At 52.5% G+C, this 22,571-nt stretch overlaps 10 protein-coding genes across 10 annotated transcripts; 4 read left to right on the forward strand and 6 right to left on the reverse strand.

Annotated features, from left to right (window-relative positions):
- Positions 1-1,519: 1,519 nt before the first annotated feature.
- Positions 1,520-1,765, reverse strand: B0H18DRAFT_885983 (uncharacterized protein; the record flags this gene model as incomplete). The annotated part of the gene is made up of 1 exon (XM_048041097.1): positions 1,520-1,765. One exon carries the CDS (start codon positions 1,763-1,765, stop codon positions 1,520-1,522), a length of 246 nt encoding a protein of 81 aa, XP_047887092.1.
- Positions 1,766-1,929: 164 nt separating this feature from the next.
- On the reverse strand, positions 1,930-2,681 carry B0H18DRAFT_959356 (uncharacterized protein; the record flags this gene model as incomplete). Its single annotated transcript, XM_048042811.1, has 4 exons — positions 1,930-2,158; positions 2,208-2,411; positions 2,487-2,498; positions 2,536-2,681. 4 exons carry the CDS (start codon positions 2,679-2,681, stop codon positions 1,930-1,932), a joined length of 591 nt encoding a protein of 196 aa, XP_047887093.1.
- Positions 2,682-3,110: 429 nt separating this feature from the next.
- Positions 3,111-3,676, forward strand: B0H18DRAFT_1124957 (uncharacterized protein; the record flags this gene model as incomplete). Its single annotated transcript, XM_048034940.1, has 3 exons — positions 3,111-3,315; positions 3,366-3,541; positions 3,593-3,676. 3 exons carry the CDS (start codon positions 3,111-3,113, stop codon positions 3,674-3,676), a joined length of 465 nt encoding a protein of 154 aa, XP_047887094.1.
- Positions 3,677-3,769: 93 nt separating this feature from the next.
- B0H18DRAFT_1124958 (uncharacterized protein) lies at positions 3,770-5,139 on the forward strand (the record flags this gene model as incomplete). Its single annotated transcript, XM_048034941.1, has 3 exons — positions 3,770-4,117; positions 4,167-4,541; positions 4,600-5,139. 3 exons carry the CDS (start codon positions 3,770-3,772, stop codon positions 5,137-5,139), a joined length of 1,263 nt encoding a protein of 420 aa, XP_047887095.1.
- Positions 5,140-7,344: 2,205 nt separating this feature from the next.
- B0H18DRAFT_1124959 (uncharacterized protein) lies at positions 7,345-12,048 on the forward strand (the record flags this gene model as incomplete). The annotated part of the gene is made up of 18 exons (XM_048034942.1): positions 7,345-7,536; positions 7,595-7,668; positions 7,720-7,927; positions 7,983-8,156; positions 8,214-8,400; positions 8,691-9,086; positions 9,152-9,478; positions 9,529-9,621; positions 9,678-9,976; positions 10,027-10,272; positions 10,318-10,722; positions 10,771-10,838; positions 10,899-11,004; positions 11,055-11,216; positions 11,265-11,335; positions 11,384-11,476; positions 11,529-11,983; positions 12,035-12,048. 18 exons carry the CDS (start codon positions 7,345-7,347, stop codon positions 12,046-12,048), a joined length of 3,570 nt encoding a protein of 1,189 aa, XP_047887096.1.
- Positions 12,049-12,598: 550 nt separating this feature from the next.
- On the reverse strand, positions 12,599-13,408 carry B0H18DRAFT_885968 (uncharacterized protein; the record flags this gene model as incomplete). Its single annotated transcript, XM_048041094.1, has 3 exons — positions 12,599-12,855; positions 12,924-13,125; positions 13,178-13,408. Coding segments are annotated over 3 exons (690 nt in total), but the record flags the coding sequence as incomplete, so codon positions are not given.
- Positions 13,409-15,517: 2,109 nt separating this feature from the next.
- On the reverse strand, positions 15,518-18,526 carry B0H18DRAFT_1124960 (uncharacterized protein; the record flags this gene model as incomplete). Its single annotated transcript, XM_048034943.1, has 8 exons — positions 15,518-15,728; positions 15,777-15,902; positions 15,955-16,028; positions 16,080-16,256; positions 16,311-16,535; positions 16,592-16,891; positions 16,938-17,137; positions 18,106-18,526. The coding sequence occupies 8 exons, from the start codon at positions 18,524-18,526 to the stop codon at positions 15,518-15,520; spliced, it is 1,734 nt and encodes a 577-aa protein (XP_047887098.1).
- On the forward strand, positions 18,486-19,330 carry B0H18DRAFT_98214 (uncharacterized protein). The gene has a single exon (XM_048044525.1). It carries the CDS (start codon positions 18,579-18,581, stop codon positions 19,188-19,190), a length of 612 nt encoding a protein of 203 aa, XP_047887099.1. The 5' UTR covers positions 18,486-18,578; the 3' UTR covers positions 19,191-19,330.
- A 412-nt stretch (positions 19,331-19,742) lies between these two features.
- Positions 19,743-20,927, reverse strand: B0H18DRAFT_959361 (uncharacterized protein; the record flags this gene model as incomplete). Its single annotated transcript, XM_048042812.1, has 3 exons — positions 19,743-20,384; positions 20,449-20,667; positions 20,754-20,927. The coding sequence occupies 3 exons, from the start codon at positions 20,925-20,927 to the stop codon at positions 19,743-19,745; spliced, it is 1,035 nt and encodes a 344-aa protein (XP_047887100.1).
- Positions 20,928-21,297: 370 nt separating this feature from the next.
- On the reverse strand, positions 21,298-22,439 carry B0H18DRAFT_1124962 (uncharacterized protein; the record flags this gene model as incomplete). The annotated part of the gene is made up of 4 exons (XM_048034944.1): positions 21,298-21,885; positions 21,947-22,207; positions 22,270-22,350; positions 22,395-22,439. 4 exons carry the CDS (start codon positions 22,437-22,439, stop codon positions 21,298-21,300), a joined length of 975 nt encoding a protein of 324 aa, XP_047887101.1.
- Between the last annotated feature and the right edge of the window lie 132 nt (positions 22,440-22,571).

Below are 22,571 nucleotides of genomic sequence, written 5' to 3' on the forward strand. Positions count from 1 at the left end.
CCGATGATTCGAGGCTCTCCAGCCATTCTTAGCGTAGTCGATATGCAGGTGTTCGAACACCTCGGTATTGTAGTTGTTGGTTGTACCTAGCAGGCAAATCGAGTCCACGTAGTGTAAAAGAGAGTGGAACTTAGGGATGTTCAAATGTTCTCGAACACCGAGATTGATGAGAACTTGCTTATTCTTGTGAAAAATCGCGATCACATCCTCCATGTATTGCAGGGTGGTGTTGTTGTGTGTGGGGTATTGTGCTAGGTAGATGAAATCAAGGATGGATCGGAATGCAATGATTGCATTCCGAGGGAGTTTTCCAACCAGGCATCCAAGGAGGATACACGCCATATACTTGCGTTCAGTACCGGAGACCTGAGATAGAGCGGAAATGCCATTCTTGAAATGACGAGTTCCGTAGGCAGGCGGTAGGCATCGAATGCGACGGTCAAGCTCCTGTTCATCAACCAGTTCAGTACACCACTGGACTATGTGTTTGAACACGCCCTGGTATAACTGGTGCAGAACATCGGGGGTGATACAGGTGTGAATGGTGGTGTACGGTAGGTCGCGCCAGAATGGACGTACGACGTAACCGCACACGTTCAGCTCATTGCACGCTCGAGCGTACGCAGGAGAATCCTTCTTTCCGCCGCTGGTATCGGTTGCGAGGTGCAGAACGTCCAGGGTCCATAATGATGTTCGAGATGTGCCAGGAGTGGGTGAATCAAGCTTGTCTTCCGGTAGTTGACATTTCGGACAAGTCCCGTACTTTGAGCATGTAACGAGACATTGCTCCGGGTAGTCAGCGACGTACGCGGCTAGAATCGGGTGCACCCTGCGCACCACACCATCCCCACCGGTCACATCGATCCCACGTTTTCCAGCTTCAACAAGCGGTTCGAGGATAACACGTACGGACGTGTGGAAGAGTTGCTGCGCGAGGGCCCGTTGCTTGTGTTTCGTAATACCATCCGATTCGATTTTGTCCACGGAGAGATATCCGATGAGGATACACGTGTGTTCTGACGGTTTGCGTCTCAGAGCGCGCGGTAGGTTGCCTAGCATCATATAGACAGGGTAGGCAGATTTTCCGCCAGAAAACTGTGTTAGTTGGGTTTTGTCTGTAGCAATTATGACAGGCACAACAGCAGCCCCGTCTGGCAAGAGACTCTGACAAACAACAAGGTAAACATCGGTGCATTCACTGACGTACAGCAAAAGCAATGCTCACCTGCACAGCATGCCACCAACGTCCAGTCCACATCTCATGGTAGATGTGATTGGTTCTTGAGGTGTCACTGAATATGCGTCTTGGACGGTAAACGATCTGATTTGCATGGGCAGGGTTGCCCAACAACGTTCAAATCACCTCGATTATGTCCCGGAACTGTACTAGATGTCGCTCATTGGGTCGGTCCTTGAAGGTGAGCCACCTCTCCTTCCATTCGGCGTGCTCTGGAAGCGAGTCCACTCGCTGAAGCAGGGCTCGTGAGTTGTGATAAGACAGCCCTAGTCATTCCTGGAACTAGGGCGCCACAGACGCAAAATGAGTTAGTACATACAGCTTGAGCTGCAACGCAATACTACTCACCCCCGGTATCTCCAAGACTCTGTCTACAGAGCCTTGACTTAGGCCCTCCTGAACTGCCCACGATGCGAACCTCCAGTCCATCTCGGACTGGAACGGTGCCCATGGGTTTGGCGCTTCTTCAATATCTTCAGGGCCTTTGTCTGTGCAATGAGGTCTCAGTAACCTCACAGGACGTAACATCGTACTGTATGCAGCAGCTCACCTGGTGGTTGCACCTCCCTGTCCTTCCCCTGCTGCTCCTGCCAGCTCCTCTGTACGTCTTCGTCAGTTTGAATAACTGTTGCAGCATTCGTATCTATGTCTTCAACTCGATTGTCTTCGTTGTCGTCCAACATGATGTCATTTCATCTGGAGTGACTAGAAGACAGTCCGCCAGCGTTTGAGGGACCTTCCGGTCTTGGTGCAGAGACCTTGATAAAGTCGTAGACGGACCCGAGGTCAGCGACATCCTCTGGGTCTTCATCTGAAGAAGGTGGGGAGTTGATGGGGGTCCTGCGACGATCAACTTCTGCGCGCATAGTCAAATCGCTTCCACCTTCGCCTCTGTCGTCTGGGTCAACATGGCTGGACGACCTGTAGGAGTACATTACATATGTCACTGTCATAAATTGAGAACTCTTACAGTCCTAGTCTATTCGCATCCTGAGGGCCTTCATCGTCGGAATCTTCGAAATTGTCGAAGTTGAATACCTCCTTTAATTTCCCCTTTTTATACCATGCACATTTTTTGCTCATGCTTTGATGTGCGGAGAGGCCCTGCATCGTGTCGAACCCTTCATTGCATGCCGAGCACGTTGTAGAGAGCACGTCTTCCAAGCTGTGTCTTCTTTTTCCCATAATCTGTGATAATTAATTCGTGTGAGAGTCGCCAAAAATTCAGAGGACAGAAGGAGAGACTCACATTAGCTTAGAACTAGAGGAGAAGGAGGAAAAGACTGTGCAAGACGTACGCATTGCGCGCCTGTAGTACGTTGATCTCCCCCTGGCCGGCCTTACTCAATTGACCTTCTGTTACATAAAGGTCTTTGACGTGCGTATCCGCGGGACCGAATATTCCCACAGTGCGCCTGCGACACTTCGTTGTCTCACCTTCCATCTCCTACCGTCTGCCTGACTCCTCAAAGCGATCCTACTGCTCACCGGCTCCTCATCAGCTTGCAAAATCTTTCTGGGGTCTGTGACTTTGGGTTGTCCTAGGTCAGACAAACTTCTCGCGCACGGTCGATCGTTGATCGTGGGTCGCCTAAACAGATATATTGACAACTACGTGAGTCCTACCTTTGCAATGTGTTTGCTCTAGCTCTGCGATCTACCTCTTGTTACGGACATACTACCTGGCCCGTAGCGTAGTGGCGTGGGAAAGTGCGTGGAGTCGCACGCTTCCCACGGCTCGGCCGCCTACGATGAGTTCGCATTAGGTGGGATCACAATAATAGAGGAGTCCCAATCCCTATGCTCAGGTCCCGGTCACCGTTCAAGAACTTCCCTGTTCTATTGCTTCGCTTTTCGTCCCTGCGCATGCACCATGGCTTCACGCCCTCCCGCTCGGCGTGTGGTCTCTCAGCCATACATTTCCTCTTTCTACGACACAGCAGACCTCGCTGACGGTGTGAAGTCGGTCAACTTGGAGTATAGGGAACAGAACTTGAGAGATCTCAGTCGCGAGGATAGCTTAGAGGGCATTGTCGTTTCATTGGACGACCTTGAATCAGACAGCGGTCAAACACACAGTGAGTGAGAGCCTCCTTTCCCCCTTGCCAGACTGCTGATCATTGCTCAGAGTACGCAGAGTCCGAAGGACATTCAAGTGCAGATACCGGCAATTTAGCAGACCTTGCGGACACTAGCATCAGCGACAGCAACACTGATCTGGAGCATTCGGAGGCTGTCATCAAGAAGGTATTCGGAGGCTTAGTCGACGATCCTCTGTGGCCGTATCTCCACGATGTTCAGGTGGTAAGTCACCACTATCCTACGACATACAATCTTAGGCTAATCGCACGGTAGACCGTTCAGCTTGAAAGCACTGATTGGGACAAGCTCCTTGAACTTGTGCAAGAGCATAACAACGTCTATCAGCTCTTCTCATGAGTGCTCCATGTGCGTCGAGGGTTCAAGCTGCGTTGGCTGAACGACCTCGCATGCGATAGCTTCCACTACAACTACGACAGCCAAATCCTCACCATGTCAACACCTACCAACATTCACGAGCGAGTCAGCAACCTCTTCGGCGACTTGCTCGCCGTCCGCTACGGCGGTCCATGCGTCCTGAGTCTGCCGGGCTTCAAGGGCGTGCTCACGGCGGACACAAAGAGGAAGTTTGTAGGTCCTCTGCCCACACCTGACGACCCTTCACGCCACGTTCGCAAGTTGGTGGGACCGGCGCTGTTGATACCGGATGGGGCCGTGACACTTACCTTCCCGGCTCTGTTGCAAGGCGGCAACTACAATCTGCGAGTCAACCACGGAGAGCACATTGTCGGAGTCTTCGAGAAGGGGTTTAATGAGGCGTGGGATCATCTAGTATTTCGTGTACGTGGTGAAGTTATCGCGAGTTGATGTTTAGTAACAGCCTTGACAGTTCGGCCAATACAGCAGACTGCAGACGCTGAACAGGAACCCAGACGAGCTGCCGGTGTTCATGCTCAGCGTCAAGGTCATCGAGCACCCCAAGTACAAATCTCCGCATCCGTCCAGCAAGTCCACGCCCGAGCAAAAGAAGGCGTTGAAAGACCACTGGATGCCGATCACCGACAGAACACTCACCGAGCGCGAACCGAAGATACCAGATGAAATGTTGACCGGTGAAGTGAAAATCGGGGATTACACGTTCTGCGGGGAGCTCGAGGCGTACATCGTGATCATCGGCTTCTTCAACCAGCACAGAGCTGCTTTGGTGGAAGGTTACCTAAAGCAATGGCCGGTGGAGAAATGGGTGGAGGAAGGTTACGGAATAGTGAGTCCTACAACGGCCTCTTTGCTGCACTTTGAGCTGACAACTGCACAACTTCTAGAAGGTTCGCAGGAAGTACAAAGGCGACGAGGCACAGAAACTGAAGGACTTCACGAACATCTGGAAGTCTGTGTTCACCAAGTACAGAATTCGCATCTGGGAGAAAGGAGGTGAGGCTTGGCGGGCCTACGTCAAGGCTCAGCTGGTGAAGGGCGTGGACGTCTACTCACGCGAGGGCATTAGGGACGCCTGGAAAGAGTACCTCATGTCTGCGCCATTCAACAAGTCGGAGTCGGAGGCGGATGAGCTGCCCATGAGCGATCTCATTGACGCCATCGCGGCCGGGGCAATTACGACGGCTATGGAACACTTCGAGACCTTCAAGCGACAGGTCTGTGGCTCCTCGCCGGATCCGCCTGCTCTCGAGATCGCCCAGGGTGTTAGTGTCGCGGACGAGTTGCAGGACGATGTGTCGAGTGTGAAGCGTAAGTTCCAGGAGTGGATGGAAGAGGCCCTCCAGGAGGCGGACGTCCAGGAGCCCGATGTTGACGAGGAGCCCGATGTCAAGCGTCCTCGTCAAGTCGACGAGGAATCACTCTGAGGAGTCATCGTCGTCGTCATTTGTATTGTCGTCGTCATTTGTATTGTTGTCGTCATTTGTATTGTCGTCGTCATTTGTCGGCCGGTGGTCGTCGTATGTACGGTGTGACCTGTCGTCTCCCGTATTCTCGTCTCCCGTATTCTTGTACTCGTCACATCATTTCAGCGTCTCCTGGTCGCCTGTGTTGTTGTCGCCACACATGTCTTGTATGATCGTTGTGTCTGTTGTACGTTTGTGTACCCATGTAACATTACTATCCATCGTGTTGTGTTCAAATTTATGTTGTTAACGTACAGTGACTACTATTGTCAGATGCATAACACTGGCTTAGGATGTGTTGATGTGTCCACATGACGATGCATAAGAGTGACGCTCTGTCTGTGATAGTACTGTATCAACTCCCTCTTGAGAAACCATACAAACTCTATTCTGCTGTGTTGCACCGCGACATGCAACTCACTGATACTGAGGCCCAAGAGCTTCTGGAGCTTCTTGTCACAGCACCTGCACTGAGCGATACATTGTCTGCCTTACTGGCACGTTTACAAGACGTCTATCTTCCGTACACTAGCAATTGCACCTCTCAATCTATCGAAGTACCTCTCCCTCAAGACAAGCATGGCCTTGACGATCAAGCATCCCATGAAGGGAGTGATGCACCTGGAATTGCGACAGGTGTTACAGAGCGTGAGGTTTCTGTTGTCGACTCACTGTTCTTGCTTACACTGAAGACCAGACACAGACGTAGACGCAGACGTAGACATAGACACAGACGTAGACTTCCCAATGTTGTCGAACACTGCCAGTGACTATCATAACGAAGCTGTGTCAGATAACTCGACAGGTGAGTCCTATTAAGAACAATTCTTGCATCTGATACCTAATCGTTCTCAGGGAACTTGGGCCCTATGCGTTCTCGGCGTCGATGCGCCCCTAAGTACACGCCTTGCCCAGTTCCAGGGAAAGATCGCGGAACCACTTCAAATGACGCAAATGTAGCCTTATGGCCCTTACCTCCCTGTCCTCGCGGAGGCATCGATTTCATTTGTGCCCCAGCAGGATCAGTGGAGGCTTCCTGGGAGGCGAGGATCGATGCGCAGTTCCAAGCGGCACAACCAGCAACTACCAATTTCATTGTTGGTCTCGCAGCAAACTTGGACACAAACCAAGTCCTGGCTACGTCTCATTCGATGTGTCGCGTTGTGTTGCCGAGGCCAGCATGTCGGAAGGGAATTGTCTTCCTTCTGAATCTCTGGCCAGCTTGGTGCAACACTGCGCAGCACTTGAACGCAAAGGAGCGGCACACGATTTCATGTCCATGGTTGCACTTATACAACTGGTGTATAAGTGCGCAAGGTATATCAGTTTCTTTACTCACCGATGATTGTTTCCTAACTGCTAAGGTTCAGTATTTCCGAGCCAGGCAAAGTCAACGTTGCGAGAATATGGAGGGTTCACATATCAAAAATAGTGGATCCTCCTCCCAAACCACCTTCCAATCGTGGTACACGTTGGGCACTCGGTTCGCGAAGGTAGCTGAAGGAGGTCAGTCGTTTCATCGTCAATATACAATGCACCTCACAGCCTCTGTAGGATCCATTTATGCTCTGATGCTGATTGCAATCAGAGGTTTGCGTGTACGTCTTGCAGAAGCTGAGGGTGTCGTTGGCGATGAGATAGGCAACATTCTGAAAAGGCCAAATACGAGTGAGTATACGTCTCTGGGCCTCTTGCACATCAGTACTTACTATCCCATACAGAGACACAAGCAGGACGAGCAGTACTGAACACTCTCATACCCTTGGTGGCTCTGCTGAGGGTGGAGTGTCCGTTGCGCCTTGCGGACTTGTTTGGTTCAAATAACGTTATCTCACAAGGAGTTTGGCGTACTCGCGTTGTGGTGATCTTGACAGCTCAGATGCGTTCTTCAAGGGTATTGCATCCAAGTACGTAGTTGATTTCCTTATCTAATGTCTGCTAGCCTGAGTTGAGTGATCTGTAGCTCGTTTGCCCTCCTGCCTCGAGATACTGTTGCATGGGCGCCTTGCAGTAGCATCGTCAAATTTACCCAAGCTCTATCGCATTTGAAGGTCCCGCCACTGAAGGTCTCAGGAAGTGTCTCAGGAAGCTTCTGGGGTCTTTGATTCAAGAGAATTGTCACCGTTGTCGCCGTTGACACCAATCTCACAACTTTGTGAACTGGAAATGGAACAGCCTGACTCAAGTGCATCTAGTACCTGCACAGTGATCAAGACGTCATACGACATTCTTCATGAGCGCAATCGACGCTTCTCTGCGTCCAGGGACAGGCAGAAAAACACTGTTTGGACGGAGCAGAGACGTCTGCTAGCAGGACAAGCCAGTACTCCCGCGACTCATCAAGTGCTAGAGCTAGATGTAAGTGCCTGATCGCTGTAACAATTCATACAGAAGCTAATGCATTGCAAAACTGTAGCTGCAGAACATGTACTGTGATGGCTGTAGATCGGACTACAAGCACTACGTCAAAATAGGACCGAATACGTTCGAGTGAGTGTGACCCTGCTGTAGTTTCAAGTCATGGAACTTACGCCTTGGTAGAGATATTCTGATTCTGGAGGATATTCGCTCAGATGCGATTGCCGGCATATGCACTTCCATGCCAAACAACATGCGCGAGCACCTGACCGACCGTCTCACAGCCTGTTTTCCTTTCGACCCATTGAAGACGATTAGCACCGCATCATCAATCGGCGACATAACATTTGAAGTATTGCACTTCTCGTGGTATAATCGCCATTGTACACAGGTAGGTATTGAATCCTAGCTTTTCACGCTAGAAGCATTTTTGATCGCCATTCCAGGGCAACACTGCCCCTACAGATGTGCCTCCATTTATGCTCGGTCGACCCAATGGACTAAGAGTCAACTACGCACAAATGTTACCGTACACATCCAAGGATATGCGGGAACACGAAGACATATATTGCTCATTGAGAAATGTCCTTGGCGACGTCTTTGAGTGGCTTGATTCCAAGGTGAACTACTACTACATAATAATAGTCAAACATTCGCAGCTAAATGGTTGATTGTAGCTAGCAGCAATGTTCCCGAACTTCTACGTCAGACTGGAGCAGTTCGCGGAAATATTACCGGGCAACAGCGCGCCCTTGTCCGCTCCATTCCTCGGTCTCGTGGTGAATTTAAACGTCGTCACCCAAGCACACCGAGACAGCAAAGACTACGATATGTGTCTTGTGCTCGCGGTAGGAGACTTCGACGGTGGGGAGCTCTGCCTCGATGAACCAGGCATTGTGCTCCCTCTCTCCTGTGGAGATTTCGTTGTTTTTCCCTCATGTCGCATCACTCACTTCAACCTCCACTACGAGGGACGTCGAGCCTCTATTGTTTTACATACAGACAAGGAGATCACTAAATGGTACGATGGTGATCGTAACGGCTGGGCTAACAACGAATCATTTAACTAGTGTATCAGTAATGTAATCTGTTCTAATCGAAGCAGTTCTACTCGAAGAAATCCTACTCGAAGAACCCTCATAAGTAAGTCTTAGAACCTGAGTCTCGAAGAGCCCTCAAGTTGATCGGATTCGATAACGCGAACTCCGCGAGTACGGCGGTCTTCGGAAACTGCGAAATCTCGCGCCGGGCACTGTGCGCTCACCTTCCTACAACCCTCTGCATTCTCCAAGCCCTCAAGATGGCATCGCGAACTCGCTCAGCGACCAAAAAGCAAGCCCCAGGACATCGCCAAACATCGCAAGCAGCAACAAGCGCCGGTCAGAAGGGACGCGCGAGACGTCAAAATACTAGCGTGTCGCCTGCCAGTGAGAGCGACGTTGCCAACGTCGACACAAGCGGTCTGTCCCAGTCCGATGCAAAGGCCTTAGCGAGACTCCTCAAGAAAGCGAAGGTTGCGAAGGAAGCTGAGGCTGAGTCCCATGTAAAGAGTGAGTGCCAGTACGTATGTCATCGGACAAGAACTCTCACACTTACGAGCAATCCCCAACCCTAGACACTCGCAAGAGGGTGGTCGATATGATGAGGGATGAGGAGAGTGAAGACGAGCTGAAGCACACCAAGAAGAAGAAGAAGAAGACTGGCAACAGAGACTACGATGGCGATGCGGATGCGGACGACGGCGATGCGGATGCGGACGACGGTGATGCGGATGCGGACGACGGCGATGCGGATGCGGACGACGGCGATGCGGATGCGGGCGATGGCGCTGTGGAGACGAAGGGCAGCGTAGGAGAGGACGATGAGCTGGAAGTTGAGGAGACTCGCGTTGATGAGCATAGGAGGAATCAGGGGAATCAGGAGAAGGAAATTCGGTCGCGACGTACGTTGTGCACAGCAGTGATATTTGTTGCTGACCTGACCACACCTCAGCCAAGCCGAGGCCAGCGTATAAGGGAGCTCCATCGCTCCCCCGAAAACCAGCCCATCTTGACAAGGAGGAGGCCAGTGTAGCGAAGTCACTTGGTGCGTAGAGTAGTACCGCGCTGTCATGGACACACTGATAAGTTGGGATATTATAGGTGCTACGACGTCTTCGAGGGGCAAGAGTAAAGCTTCGCGTGTCAATGAAGACTCTGGAGACGATGGTGAAGAAGGTGAACAGGTTGTCCGGAATATCAAGAAGTCCACTGGCAAGAGTAAAGCCTCGCGTGTCAATGAAGACCCCGGAGACGATGGCGGCGACGGTGAACAGGTCATTCGGAATATCAAGAAGTCAACTGGCTCCTCGTCTTCTGCGAAGAAGGTAGCACCGGTCAATCCGCCATCTCCGTCACAGGCCAAGCGCAAGGTATATATTGACGTGCCGATTGTGGTGAAGGTAAGTGAATCTCTGTTAGATTTGCTTAGTGCTAACCTCCCCTTGCTCAGTCGCCAGTGCGTGGAACAACCTCGAGGTCAGCCAACGACAAGGACAAGCCGAAGAAGAAGGCAAATCGATTCCAGAACGCCAGCGGCAGCGACAGCGACAAGGACACCCACAAGAGCTCCGAGGATGCAAGCGATGACGACGACGACGACGACGAGTATGCAGGGAGTGATGGTGGCAAAGGGAGTGACGAAGGAGGCGAAGATGTGGATGAGATCGAAGATGAAGATGATGACGATGGTGTAGTGGTGAGCCATCATCTTCTGGTACTTGGTTTGTAGCTCAGAGTACAGGTCTTGGCCGAGCCTGAGGGCAAGGCTAAGCAGAAGCGCTCCAAGGGTAGTCGAGGGCGCAGAGAACGAGCGAAGATAACCAACCTGCCCATCGCAGTCAGGCCCCTTGTCACAGCATCGCAAAACTGCCTTCGCCTGCGAATCGCGCTCAAGACCGCGTGGACGGCGGAATCCTCAGTGAAAAGCGGACGACTTCCGAAACGAGATGCCTTAATCCATGACAGCTTGCAGGATGCCCACGAGATACGGGATAAGGACGGCAAGCGCATCAAGGCATTGAAGACTGCTTTCCGATTGATCAACGGTCCCAAGGACGAAGAGAAGAAGAGTGCGAAGAAGCGAACTGAGAAGGAGGAGAGGGAAGAGAGAGAGCGTCTGGCATTGCAGCAGGATGTCTTCACTGTGGTGAGTGTGTTATTCATGCGCAAGGGCTGGGACTCTGATTGTGTGTAGGTCTGGGCGTCCGCATCGCAGTTCCGAAATGAACTGAAGAAGAAAGCCAAGGTCGTTGTCGACCAGATGTACGGCTTGCTGGGTTTGAGTCCTGAGCAGCGAAGGGGAGTTGCTGTATGGCTTCTTAGAACGCACGCTACGGACGTCCTGGAGGGGGGTTCGCGAAACATACCGAACTTCGTCTTCAGCGACATAGACATCGTCTTCGACGAGCACAAGCGATTGGACGTGAAGGTGAGTGAGTTCCCTAATGCATATCAAGAAAAAACTCTGATCTGTGACAGGCTACTACGTTCAACCAGGATGAGCCCTTTCGCCACGGGGCTATAGCTGAGCTGGTCTACCAACACTGGGCGTTGGGAGCGCGTCCGGACGCTAACTTGCACGCGGCGATGGACGAGTTTCGCAAGGTCCCGGACAACCTTATTGCCGTCGTCTGCAATGCTGTGAGCAGCCATATTCTAATCACATCGCGTGGTTAATCATTGCAGCAGATCGAGAGTGCTTTGACGGACGTTGTGACTAATGGCCAGAACTTCTTCACTAACAAGCTGTTCGCCGCGAAGTGAGTTGCGATGTGCTGTTATTGGGGTGTTGTACTGACTCATAGCAGGTGGGATGGCCTGATGGCGATCCTTTCGACGCTCAAGGAAGAAGCGCCTGAGCACTACAAGGAGACTAAGTCGATTATCTGGGCTCAGATCTCGTAAGTTAGTACATGAGCAGCTCATATGCAGGAACTCACTATCTATCTACAGCGTTCGCCTCAAAGCAACCACCGTGGAAGACGACACGTCTGATAACGCGAAGGGCTCGAGCTTCCTCAAGATCGATCGTTTGCGTGCCAAGGTCGGCAAATCGTCTCCTGTACAAGAGAGGGGGAGAGCGACCTCCATCAGTACGACACAGGCAGCGAGCGCGAGCGCGAGCACGGTCGTGAGGCAGGCGTCAAGCCCGAGGAAGTCTGGAGGATCTGGAAAGCCTCCGTCAAAGCCTTCGTCAAAGCCATTGTCATCATCCAAGACGGCCAGTGGCAAGACAGCGAAGTCTGCCGCCAATCATGATGTGGACGTTGACATGGACGGCGAAGGCGAACTCGATGGCGACGGCGAACGCGTTCAGGGGGCGCCAGAGGCTTCTGGTAGCAAGGTCATGGAGCGTCCAAATGAAGAGGAGCACGTCGTCGATGAGACCGTGGGTCCCCAAAGTCAAGGTACGTATTCTAGTTTGCTGCACAGAATATATATTTGAATCATTTTCACAGGGACGAACGTCTGAACGACAGGCCACGATATCCAACGTGAGTACATTGACTGGCTGTGTGGTTAGCAGGCTGGCTAATGCTCAGTGAAAGGGAAACACATCATCATACGCAATATCACCACATCTACTATCCCTTGGAATCGAACAATGTAGTAGTACGATTTTTCTTTGTTTGCTCAGGCTGTACTTGAATCGTCGTCCACATGTTGTGAATATGCTGTTGTTTGTTGTAACGATATGAATGAATGCTTAGCATGCTTGCCAATGACTAAAGTGAAATTCAATAACCACGTACTGAAGTAAATAAAGACCAATAGTACTGGTGCAATAAAGACCAAAAGCAGGCTGAGACAGTGACTTCATATGAAGGAGGAAAGTAGTTGACGAAGGGGCAACTGGCACAATCTTTATTCATGGTCAAAGACATCCCAAGACTTCAATGCACTTATTGAGGGCATTGAAGATTTGGACTTGTCTCAAGCGCCTTTGGGTACTCAGATACACTTTGGTACCTCTACAAGACCATTTAAGACATGTAGGTTTTTCCTGATGTTGGTGAGCAACACTACGAATAAGAGAAGAAAGATGTGTACTTCGGGCACCACCCGGTCACTATCCCTGATAGGACGACTTGCTCGGGATAATCTGCAATGAACGGCCCGAGTTGATATATCACTCGTCGGAAGTGACCGTCGGGGCAGCATACAACGTTGTAGGTTTCCATATAAGGCCGCAGTGGCGACATGATGTGCGCTATTGACACGTGGTACAGCTGTTTGCGGAACGTTCGGAACTCATCAGTCTCGGCTTCGCCTCGTGCAGCTGTGGTGAAGTCAATGAGCTCGGATCTCCTTGCTTCGATGAAGGAAGCCTGTGGCAAAAAGACATACCTTTTGGTATCGCCAAGAAAGCGATCGGGATATTTGCATCCTTGTGTGCACGTCTGACCGAGTTGTGGACATTGCCCACTGACATGTATAATGGATGGAACTCTGAATTGCCAGTTCCAACAGATACAGTCGTCTTGTCAGCGCCGAGGATCATCGGGGACAACATCGATCCATGGCTCTCCGGATCCTCCGCAATCTTCGTCTGTGAAGGGCATCATTGAGAGTAGATACACTTCGTAATACGCAGTACTCACTGCTTGTCTATACGCCCATTGCCCCGACATTGAGTTCGAGAAGCGTGTGATATTAGGGGCGCTGTACTCCTGATAAGGAGTCGTATCGAACCGGCCATTGAAGTCCTCGTTGCCGATCATGTTCCGAGCAACTTGTCGGGCATTGCGGCAGTGAACGACGTAGTCAGTGCGCTTCCACGACGGTGAGTCCTTGTCCACAGGCCCAGTGTAGCGAACTGTGAATGACTCCCACGGCGCGTTGACGCGACCGAAAAGAACACAAAAGCCACACAAAAACCCAACCGTGAGGTCGAGCAGTGGTATGCGAGGCCTCTGCGTCTATGAGATGTACGGGGGACTGTACAGTGGTCTAGGTAAGAAGGAGGAGGACGGACAAGACTCCGAACAACGTGGGAGAGCTTCGAAGATGTCGAAGACTGTTCGGAGACGAGGACTAAGCCTTGAAGGTAGGAGGGAGGGTTTCGACAGACGGGTCGAACGAACGGTGACAAGAAAGGCGAGCGACGGCAAGAGGAGAAGTGTAGAGCCTCTCGGGGCAACTACGAGCTGGCGAACGTACTGGCGAACTGACTGACTGGCTTCGAACGTACTGACTGACTGGCTAACTTGCTGACTTCGAAAGTACTGGCTGACTGACGAACCTTGCCGGTGCGAGGTGAGATTGAGAGGGTAAGGGGGTCTCTGAGATTCGAAGGGAACAAATTCGAAGGGAACAAATCCCAGAGTATATACAGGAAAATACGGTCCGAAGACCAAGAGAGCCAAGAGAAATCCAAGAACTGAGGAATGAGAGTGATAAGGAAAATAGCCAATCGGAGACTGTCACAGCGCTCGACCCGGACCTACTAACACATGAGAGAACCCAACTCGGCCTTCCGCAAGTTCCGAATAACGGGCGACCGTCCCCGAACGGCGAAGGTCATAACCGGAGCCGGTGACAGTCCTCGAGGATATGAGACAGCCGCAGGAGTTCGCCTGACTTACACGAACATGCCGCACCTCGACCCAACTTCCGAAGCGTATGCTGCCCGCTATTATCGCCTCCTAGAGGTCCTCAAGACCAAGGGACTTGTCGAACCGCGATACAATGCCAACAGTCCCGGAGAGTGGCTGGCTTGGGCCCACGGAGTCCGTTGGATGATTGTACGTGCCTCCGAACTTAGACTATCCTTCAAACCATCAAACCGACCTTTGAACAGTGCTTCTTGTTCGAGTCCCGTAGCCGGGTCATCCTGCTAGCGAACGATACACTTCCTGCTCCAAGGTCGTTCCCTGAGATCAACGAGTTGATGTGTTACCTCGACGAGGTCTTTCACCGCGATGGCAACCACAATGGTCGAGGGGTTCGGGGGAACGTCGGCAGGCATCGAGGACTTCAAAGACAGTGGGGCAGTGGATGGACAAGGAGAGCGGGCTTGCGGAAGGGGATCTACAGGTGCGGAAGGAGTAGGGGCAGAGGGGAACGGGTGCCAGCAAGGCAGGAACATGGGAATGGTGGCGGAAGGGGGCTTAGAGGACGGGGCGGGAGGAGGAGTTAGTTACCTACCACAACCTCTCAGGACTCCGTATCTAGGTTGCACCGGGCAATCTCAGGCTTCAGGTCTCGTCTCAGGCAGAAGTTCAGGCTAAGGAAGGTCGTCAAGGTTAGGCTCAGGCTCAGGAACAAGGAAGGTTCAGGCTTAGGACCGTCGGAAGGAAGATCATCGAGCCCAGTAGTAGGCTTAGGAACATCAGGAAAAACTGCCCGGGTGTCCAAGCACTTGTAGATCCCATGAGACCAGTTGTAGAGCGGACAGACCAGCTCTCGAGCAGACATAGGCGCCCAGTACTCTACAAGACAAGTCCCTCGGTCTCAAGTGCATTAGATTTCATTTTTCATGTCTCAGAGAGCCTATCAATTTATTGAATCACTTTGAGAGCTGGCTCAACCAAACAATCTTTGTAGCTTCCACACGCTCTCAGCCAGGTTGGGCTTACTATAGAATCACTTTGTTGTTTTCCTCGACCCCGCATTCCAAATCCAGCTCAGTATTCGCTGTCGACACATCTTCTTTGCAAGTTGTAGGGCACATCAATTATCCTCTTGATAATTGTAATACATGCACAGCACGAACAAGCACCTACACCCACTGATACAACACCTAGATACTACAACATAGATGGTATAGAGACAAGACACCAACGAGGCTAACACAGCAACCCGCAGCAACCTACGGTCAGATCGGTAACACGGTATCCTATCGTACAGGACAGATCCACGAACTAGGCATAGTGTCAGTCTCACATAAGAGTGATATTGTGTGGCTCCGACTACTTACCGTGTGTCCCGACGACAACATCTTACTTGGTCTTGGAGCTGCTCGCGACTGGAGCGAGGGGGTACAATACATGCCCTGCCTGTGCCTGTGCCTGTGCACCCGAGACAGCGGACGTCGATGCCTTCTTCTTGCCCCATCGGCCGAGAACTGCCTTCATGTCAATGCCATCATCGAGCTCCTCGGCGTTGCCCTCGTCCCTCCGGTTCTTGTCGTGGGCAATGCCAGCAAAGGCCCTGTGTCACTTGTTAGCAAATTTGTTTGATGTAATGGGGATGACTTACATGATGTTGGAGGCCATAGTGTTGTTCATTGATTTCACGAGCTCGGCAACACCTTCGTCGTACATCCTGCTGTTTGCATCCGCATGTCGTCGCAGCTTGTCTATGCCAGCTTTCAGGTGATCATGCCTGCCAGAACCAAGGTGATTAGCAGCTGAAGGCGGAACACTAAATAACTCACTCCATAGCATACGTCTTTTCATCGAAGTTCACGGTAGAATTGCCGGCCAATGCTTCATCGAATGCGACTAGAACCTGTCAATGTGTCGAATTATCTGATATCCATGCAGAAACTCAGGTACTCACTGCGCTACAGGTCAGAGCAATCATATTGCTCGACGGCGGCTTGACGTTGATGTCAAAGCGAGATCGGTTCTCGCGGCGGAGGGCTTCCAGGTGCTGCCCAAGCCACCACTGCCGCGCCATGATCTCCGCGATCACAACACTGTGGAAAGGCGTGTCAAGCTCCGGGTTGTCCCACAGCTTACTCATAGCAGTTAGCAGAATATGTCAAGCACTACAAGGCATGAATCTTACCTCAGGGGAAACGTCCGGGTCCGGCATCACTATGTTCCCGTAATGGAACGTATTGTGGTTGCGAAGGTATTTAATCCGCGCTTCCTTTGCCTTCTGCAACTTGTCATTGCGAGCAACCGCGTCGAGGCCAACATCGGAGATCTTGACTGATAAAAGTTCCTTCTCTACCACCCGTTTGGCTTTCTGCTTCAGCTCCTGCCGGACCTGTGCGGCAACTTTGTAGACCTAGGGGCTCACAAGATGACAGTCTACCAATGACTCGTAGCATGGTAGACACTTACAAACGTCTCCTGGAAATCATCAGCCTGGTACTGGGCGTTCTTCTCGACCAGCAGCTCGATAATGTCTTGAGGCACGTCGAACTTCTCGACCCTCTGGCCCCGTTTGCGGGGGCACGCATTCTCGACCGCGATGTACACACGGAGCTCTTGCTGGGCCCGCTGCAGGAAGCTCTTCATGGGCTCCTTCGTCAACGGATCGTCGCTCGACTGTGACACGGTGTCCTTCGCACGGGGAGTCTTCGGCAACACTTTCTTCTTGCCCTTCCGGCCACTGTGCTGGTCAACGTCCTTGATGATCAACTAGGGTGCACGTCAGTAAAGTCAATAATGGCCTCCCATCACCCACCCCATCATCTGATCCATGCACCTCGCCCACATCTTCCTCACTCTCGTTGTCCTTCTCGTCGGCTGCCGGCTTGAAAGAACTACTGTCCTCGCCCGAATCGTCAATGTTGACGGGGGAATGCACCAACAGCGAGTTGGTCTTCTGCTTATGTGGCCGCTTTGTACGTCGATCGGGGCTGCTGCTTTCCGTAACACGAGGACCTTGCATATGGCAGTCAGTCGCGGAGCGGGTCGCGCATCAGCATTGTAGACCGTTGTGTAGGTTGCGAGTCTCCCGGGTCGGAAAGAGACCGGAAGGAATCGATGGTGTCGGTAGAAACGACGGGCGGGGGCTGTTGGCAAGCGGATGGGAAGGGGATGTGACGATTTGGGCCCGGAGGGGACGTACGAGCTCAGACACTCGTAGGGGCACTGTAACACGGTCAGAGGAGGGTGGTGGAGTCGTCCCACAACGCAGAGACTCGGAATGAACGCATAGAAACTCGTTGAAGCCGGATGAAACACAGAGAGCCGGAAGGAAACACGGTGCTCATTGAAGGTGAACGCGGTGATCTATTCGCAACACAGTAAACACAGTAAACGCAGAACGCAGTCAGAAACGCAGGGAATCGCAGTTGAGCTCGCTCTCTACTCCTAGGTGGTAGGTAGGTAGGATCTCCCCCATCCGGTCCCTGGCTCCCTCCCTTATGTTCCCTCCGGCTTGCTCTCCCACGCCTCCGCCTCGCTGGCACTCCTCCCCGTATGTAATGTCGCCTCACTCGTCGTGCCCGGTATGCGCTGTACCCAGTCTCTATTCAAGGAGAACTGTCTACAATTGCATACATGGGCGGTGACGAGGTAAAAGGCTGAGGACTCGTAGGTGCACTGGCGCGCCATACGAGTCCTTGAGCAAACAAAGACAAACATTTAATGTAAGACATACCGTAACGGGAATATCCGTTACACCCTCCCCCACTGGACACGACCACGGGTCCCAGCGATAACCAGAGAAACAGATAGGAAAAGGAAAAGGAAAATGAAATGAGACATATGCAACAACCCAACGGTGGTAGCAATTGGCAAACAAAGATGATGGTGAACATTGTCATACATAACTCGATGGAGTTATGCAACCAGGAACATAGACTACTACTCAGACTCGGAGTAGTAGTCTACATCCTCCGAGTTACCCTCATCTTCGGCAGATAGTGCAGAAGAACTTTGGGTATCCTCCATCTCGGACTGCTCGTAGTAGTCGGAGACTACTACTGAGTTTGTCTCTTCAGACCCTGAACTTCGTAAGTACCACGAGCTATGGTGCTCGGACTCGGAGAAATACTCCGACTCAATCTGGTCAGGGTACCCCTCACGAGTGGTGGTATGAGGCTCCTCATCAGAGGAGTTATACCAGTCGGAGTCATCCCGAGGTTGACTGCAAGGTGGTACAACAAGCCATCCCAGCTTGTTGTAGGCCCAATATCGCACCATCTCCATAGGTAATGGTGCAATGAGCAGAGGATCAAACTCGAGAGGAACCACTTCCAATTCCCTCTGGAAGTGGTCCCATGCTCGTTGAGCAGCACGAGAATATGTCCTCGGTCGCGGGGACATCTCCTCGATGGCATGCCCACAGCTAAGTGCTGACCTCTTGCAGTGAGCCCAAATGTCCCACTCGCCAGCACCCGCCGCGACATCGGCCTCATCAAAGTCGTGGTCAAGTTGGTCTGCAAGGAGGCTGAAGCATTCCTCGCGCGACCTCTTGTCACTCGGCCATCGACTCACATTGACGGTTACTGGACGATCCAGTGCGGTCGATACTCGGTTCAGTCCCAGTACTTCGCGGCGCGAGGTACTGGCTTCCCGAGTGATGTCGTGGCTGCGACGGTCACCCGTATCCTGCACTTCGAGTCGATCACTCGATGCGCGTAGTACAGGTGGTACATGTCTCGATGTCCGACGTGAAGCTCGTACGTCGAGCACTACGCTGGACGTACGGCCCGACACTACATCTGGTCCCAATACACCATTGTATGATGGACTGGCCACTCGCGCCGTATCCTGTACCTCGCGCCAACTACTCGATGTGCGAGTAGCTGGCATTCGCGTCGAGTTCCCGTGGGTGGCCCGTACGTCAAGCTCACGGCTTGGCGTCCGTGTCGCTGCTGGGTCCGAGGCCAGTACATCTTCGTGTGATGTACTGCTTGTGTTGTGGAACGAGCGGCGGCCGTTCGAGGCCCCGCTCCCTTCCCCTCTCAAGAGAGTACCCCCCTCGTAGAGGAGGTATCTCCTCCTTGCGCTCGCGCCGGCTCGGTCTCGATACCATCGGTAGTCGTTGAACGTCGTCGTTCACCCGAGTCCGATGAATCCAGCCCTCGCGGTGGATGTTCCCTTTTATGGGCGCGCGACGACGCCCTGCATCAGGAAAAACACTTGGGGCGCCCAACAGATTGGAAAAACCTTCAACCCGTTGGGACACCTTCCAATGTATTGGAACAGGTCGAGAGTGGTTGCAAGGTTCTGTAACGTCTTGAGGCAGCTTCTGCCGTTTGTATAGCAATGATAACTGGTTCTACCATCTGGTTTGAGGTTTAAAATGTTTCCGCTGCTGGTGCACTATAAAGCGCTTTGGCCAACCAAGTTCAATCATTCATCAAATCAAGTCCAAGCATTGAACATCTCACGCATCAATGGCAAGTAATACACTGTTATATACAATCAGAACTACTGGACTGGTACAAATAGACGGACGTAGGACACTTTATACTATGCATGCAGTTTGGAAGAATAGAAACACATACGTCACGGTAGAACAGAAACGTGAAGTAAATTAGGCAGAGACAACTTGAATGTGGTACAACCCATCCGAACCGAGCTCCCAGACCTCCTCTCCCCCCAGTTCATCGCCATCAATATCCTCCTCCATTTTCGGCTGCACGCCCGCCTCCACGCCTTCCCCTGCCAACTTCACAATGCACCCATCCTCTCCAACTTCCGGCCGAATGGCAATCCGCTTGTACGAAGGCCACCCCCGCACCACATGCGTCCAGGACGCCTCCATGTAGCTGCGGCGCTCGGGGAGACCCACCGGCCAAATCCAGTCCAGGCCCATGAAGTTGTACTTCATGGAACACATGGGCTTCCTGCCCACAATCGGCCGGCCCGTCGCATACCTATGCGCAAAAACGGTCATCTGGACCTCCGATTGCCTGAAAACCGGCACACTCCGCAGAGGGAGCGTCAGGCGGATGGGGAACGTCTCCTCCATGCGATGCGGCCTGAACGTCTGCAGCGCGGGGTCGTACAGGTCGAAGGTTGCAAGGCTCTTCCCCTTCGGCACAGGCTTATCATTGTTTGCGTCCCGTAGTCCCTGACGCAGGATGGGCTGCTCGAGCGGCCCAGGGATGGTTATCTCCTTCCCAGTGGCGTCGACAACCCCAATGAGAGGCACTGAGACTGGGTCAGACCCGTCCTGTACGTTGCCAAAGACATGACTGTGAACAACGGAGCTATGTCGCAAGACATTTGAGACGCACCGACACAAAGAACAGCCCCTCAACCAACACTGCTCTCGGTTGCCTTCGCGCCCCGGGGACTGGCGTCGGACTCAGAAGACGACGTAGGAGGTTACCGTCCCGGTACATGGAAGGGACGGCGCCCATGAAGATCCATCCCCCAAACTTGGCTGGGGGTCGCGCAGCTCGACAGCGCGCTCCAGCATCGTGTCGACGTCGTCTGGATTCGTCTGGTAAGAACTGAGACTCATCGGACATTGATCGGTTAGGCACTGGAGGGAAAAGAATGAAGCACGACGCTGCTCGGATACTTCAGAAGTACTCACATAGTCATAGTATTCCCCGAAGTGATCCTTATCCAGGCAGAGCACCGTAACGTGGTCGACGTTTGGGGCCATGGGGCACGGTGTTGCGTATCTGCAGTTGGCTTCAAATCCGTAAAGCGTGTCGTCCGCAATTATGGAGAGAAGGCGACTGTCAACGATCGGCGATGCAACCATAGTGAGATGGAATGGGGAGTGAGCAAGTGTTGGGATGTGTCGAAAGAAGGTTGCGACCGCTTTGAAGACGTTTGAGTTGCAGATAATCGTTTATAAGCAAGTTCTCACCTTCAAGCGCCGAAGCCACACAAGGCGCTGGGCCACATCTCAGGCGCCCAGAAGAGCATTGAGATCTTGAGACGTCGCTCCGGTTTGGTGCTTTGATTCACCTGTGCGCCTCTTATGGGCCTGCCGTCTTATGTCTCAGTAGGTTGTTGTTCACCACAAGCATGTAAGATTTCAATGAAAGCAATCAATACAATAGACGTTACAAAATCTTAGCTTTCCCCCCACAAACCGCACCTCTTCCGTCCCTACACCCCTCTCCCATTCAGACTACAACGATGGGGTTCTCCGCGTCCGAGCCCAGTTTAATGAGCTTCTCCCAGCGCACCTCCTTGCCCTCGCCTGCCCGTCGCACCTGACACCCCGGCTGTCCAGGTCGCGGACGCACTGCCACCAGACCCATGGGATCAGGCATCCTCACCACCCTCCACTCTGCCTCCAGGTATTCGCGAGGCTTGGCAAGTCCTACCGGCCAGATCCAGTCCACTTCGATGAAGTTGCGCTTCATCGAGCACATGGGCGGCATTGTGAGCGCTCTGGCAGCGTAGTCCATCACGTACGGTGTCATCGCAATGCTCGAGAGCTTCAGCACCGGGACGCTGGTGAGAGGGAGGGGAAGACGAAGACAGAAGAATCGGCTCGTCTTTGGTGGACCAAACGTCTCCAGGGCCGGGTCGTAGATGTCGAGGCTCGGGACGGGACGGGGGCCTGATCTTGGTTGTCGTTTGAACGGGTTCAGACCCGGAACAAGCTGCATTAAGAGGGGCTGAAAGCTTGGCCCTCGTATGATCATTTCCGATCCCGCATCGTTGATCTCCCCCAGGAGAGGCATGGGGATCGGAACGAACTTTGTCTGTTCGTCACCCACACGTTTGTAAGTAGTATGCAGAGATTAGAAGAGGATTGCCACGCACATCAACGTAGATCTGGGCCTCCACCAGTGCTGTCCGCCCTTCCGCCCACGCGCTGCTTGGGGAGAACAGGGATAAACAAGCCTTGCCCCTGTTGGTCTCTTTCCAAAACTCGCGCATCATCCCCATGTATACCCATCCGCCGAACCTCGGGGGACCGCCTTTGAGTTCCTTCGCGCGCTGGAGCATGAAAGCTCTCTCCTGTTCGGACGACTGGACGCGACTGAGCTTCATGGGGCAACGAGAGTTGTTGGGCAATAAGCACTGAAACATGACATCATGTCAGACGGAAGTTGTGTTGATGAGTAGTTTGAACCGGTACACACATAATCGAAGAGCATGCCAAAGTGCGCCTCCTCTAGGCACACCACGGTGACGTGGTCAATCCCGCGGCAGACCATGCACTCCTGCGATCTTGCACAGGCCAGCTCAAATCCAGGTCCATGCTCACCGAGGATGGCGATGAGGTTTCGGTCAACAGGAATGGGGTCGACATAGCGTGATGGAGGTTGAGTTGAGAGATGTCTGAGGTGGCATAAAGGCCTATGAGCGAACGCCACCCTTAAGCGCCGATATCGCCGGCCACTCATAGGAGATTGTTAAGCTCATGGGTCCTCAGAAATCGTAA

This window comes from Fomitopsis serialis (genome assembly GCF_022376445.1).
Source record: "Fomitopsis serialis strain Sig1Antser10 chromosome Unknown B0H18scaffold_138, whole genome shotgun sequence".
Lineage (NCBI taxonomy): Eukaryota > Fungi > Basidiomycota > Agaricomycetes > Polyporales > Fomitopsidaceae > Fomitopsis > Fomitopsis serialis.

Excerpts from the sequence above, each read along its gene's own strand:
- B0H18DRAFT_98214 (XM_048044525.1), top strand. The coding sequence starts at position 18,579 with ATGTCCCACTCGCCAGCACCCGCCGCGACATCGGCCTCATCAAAGTCG.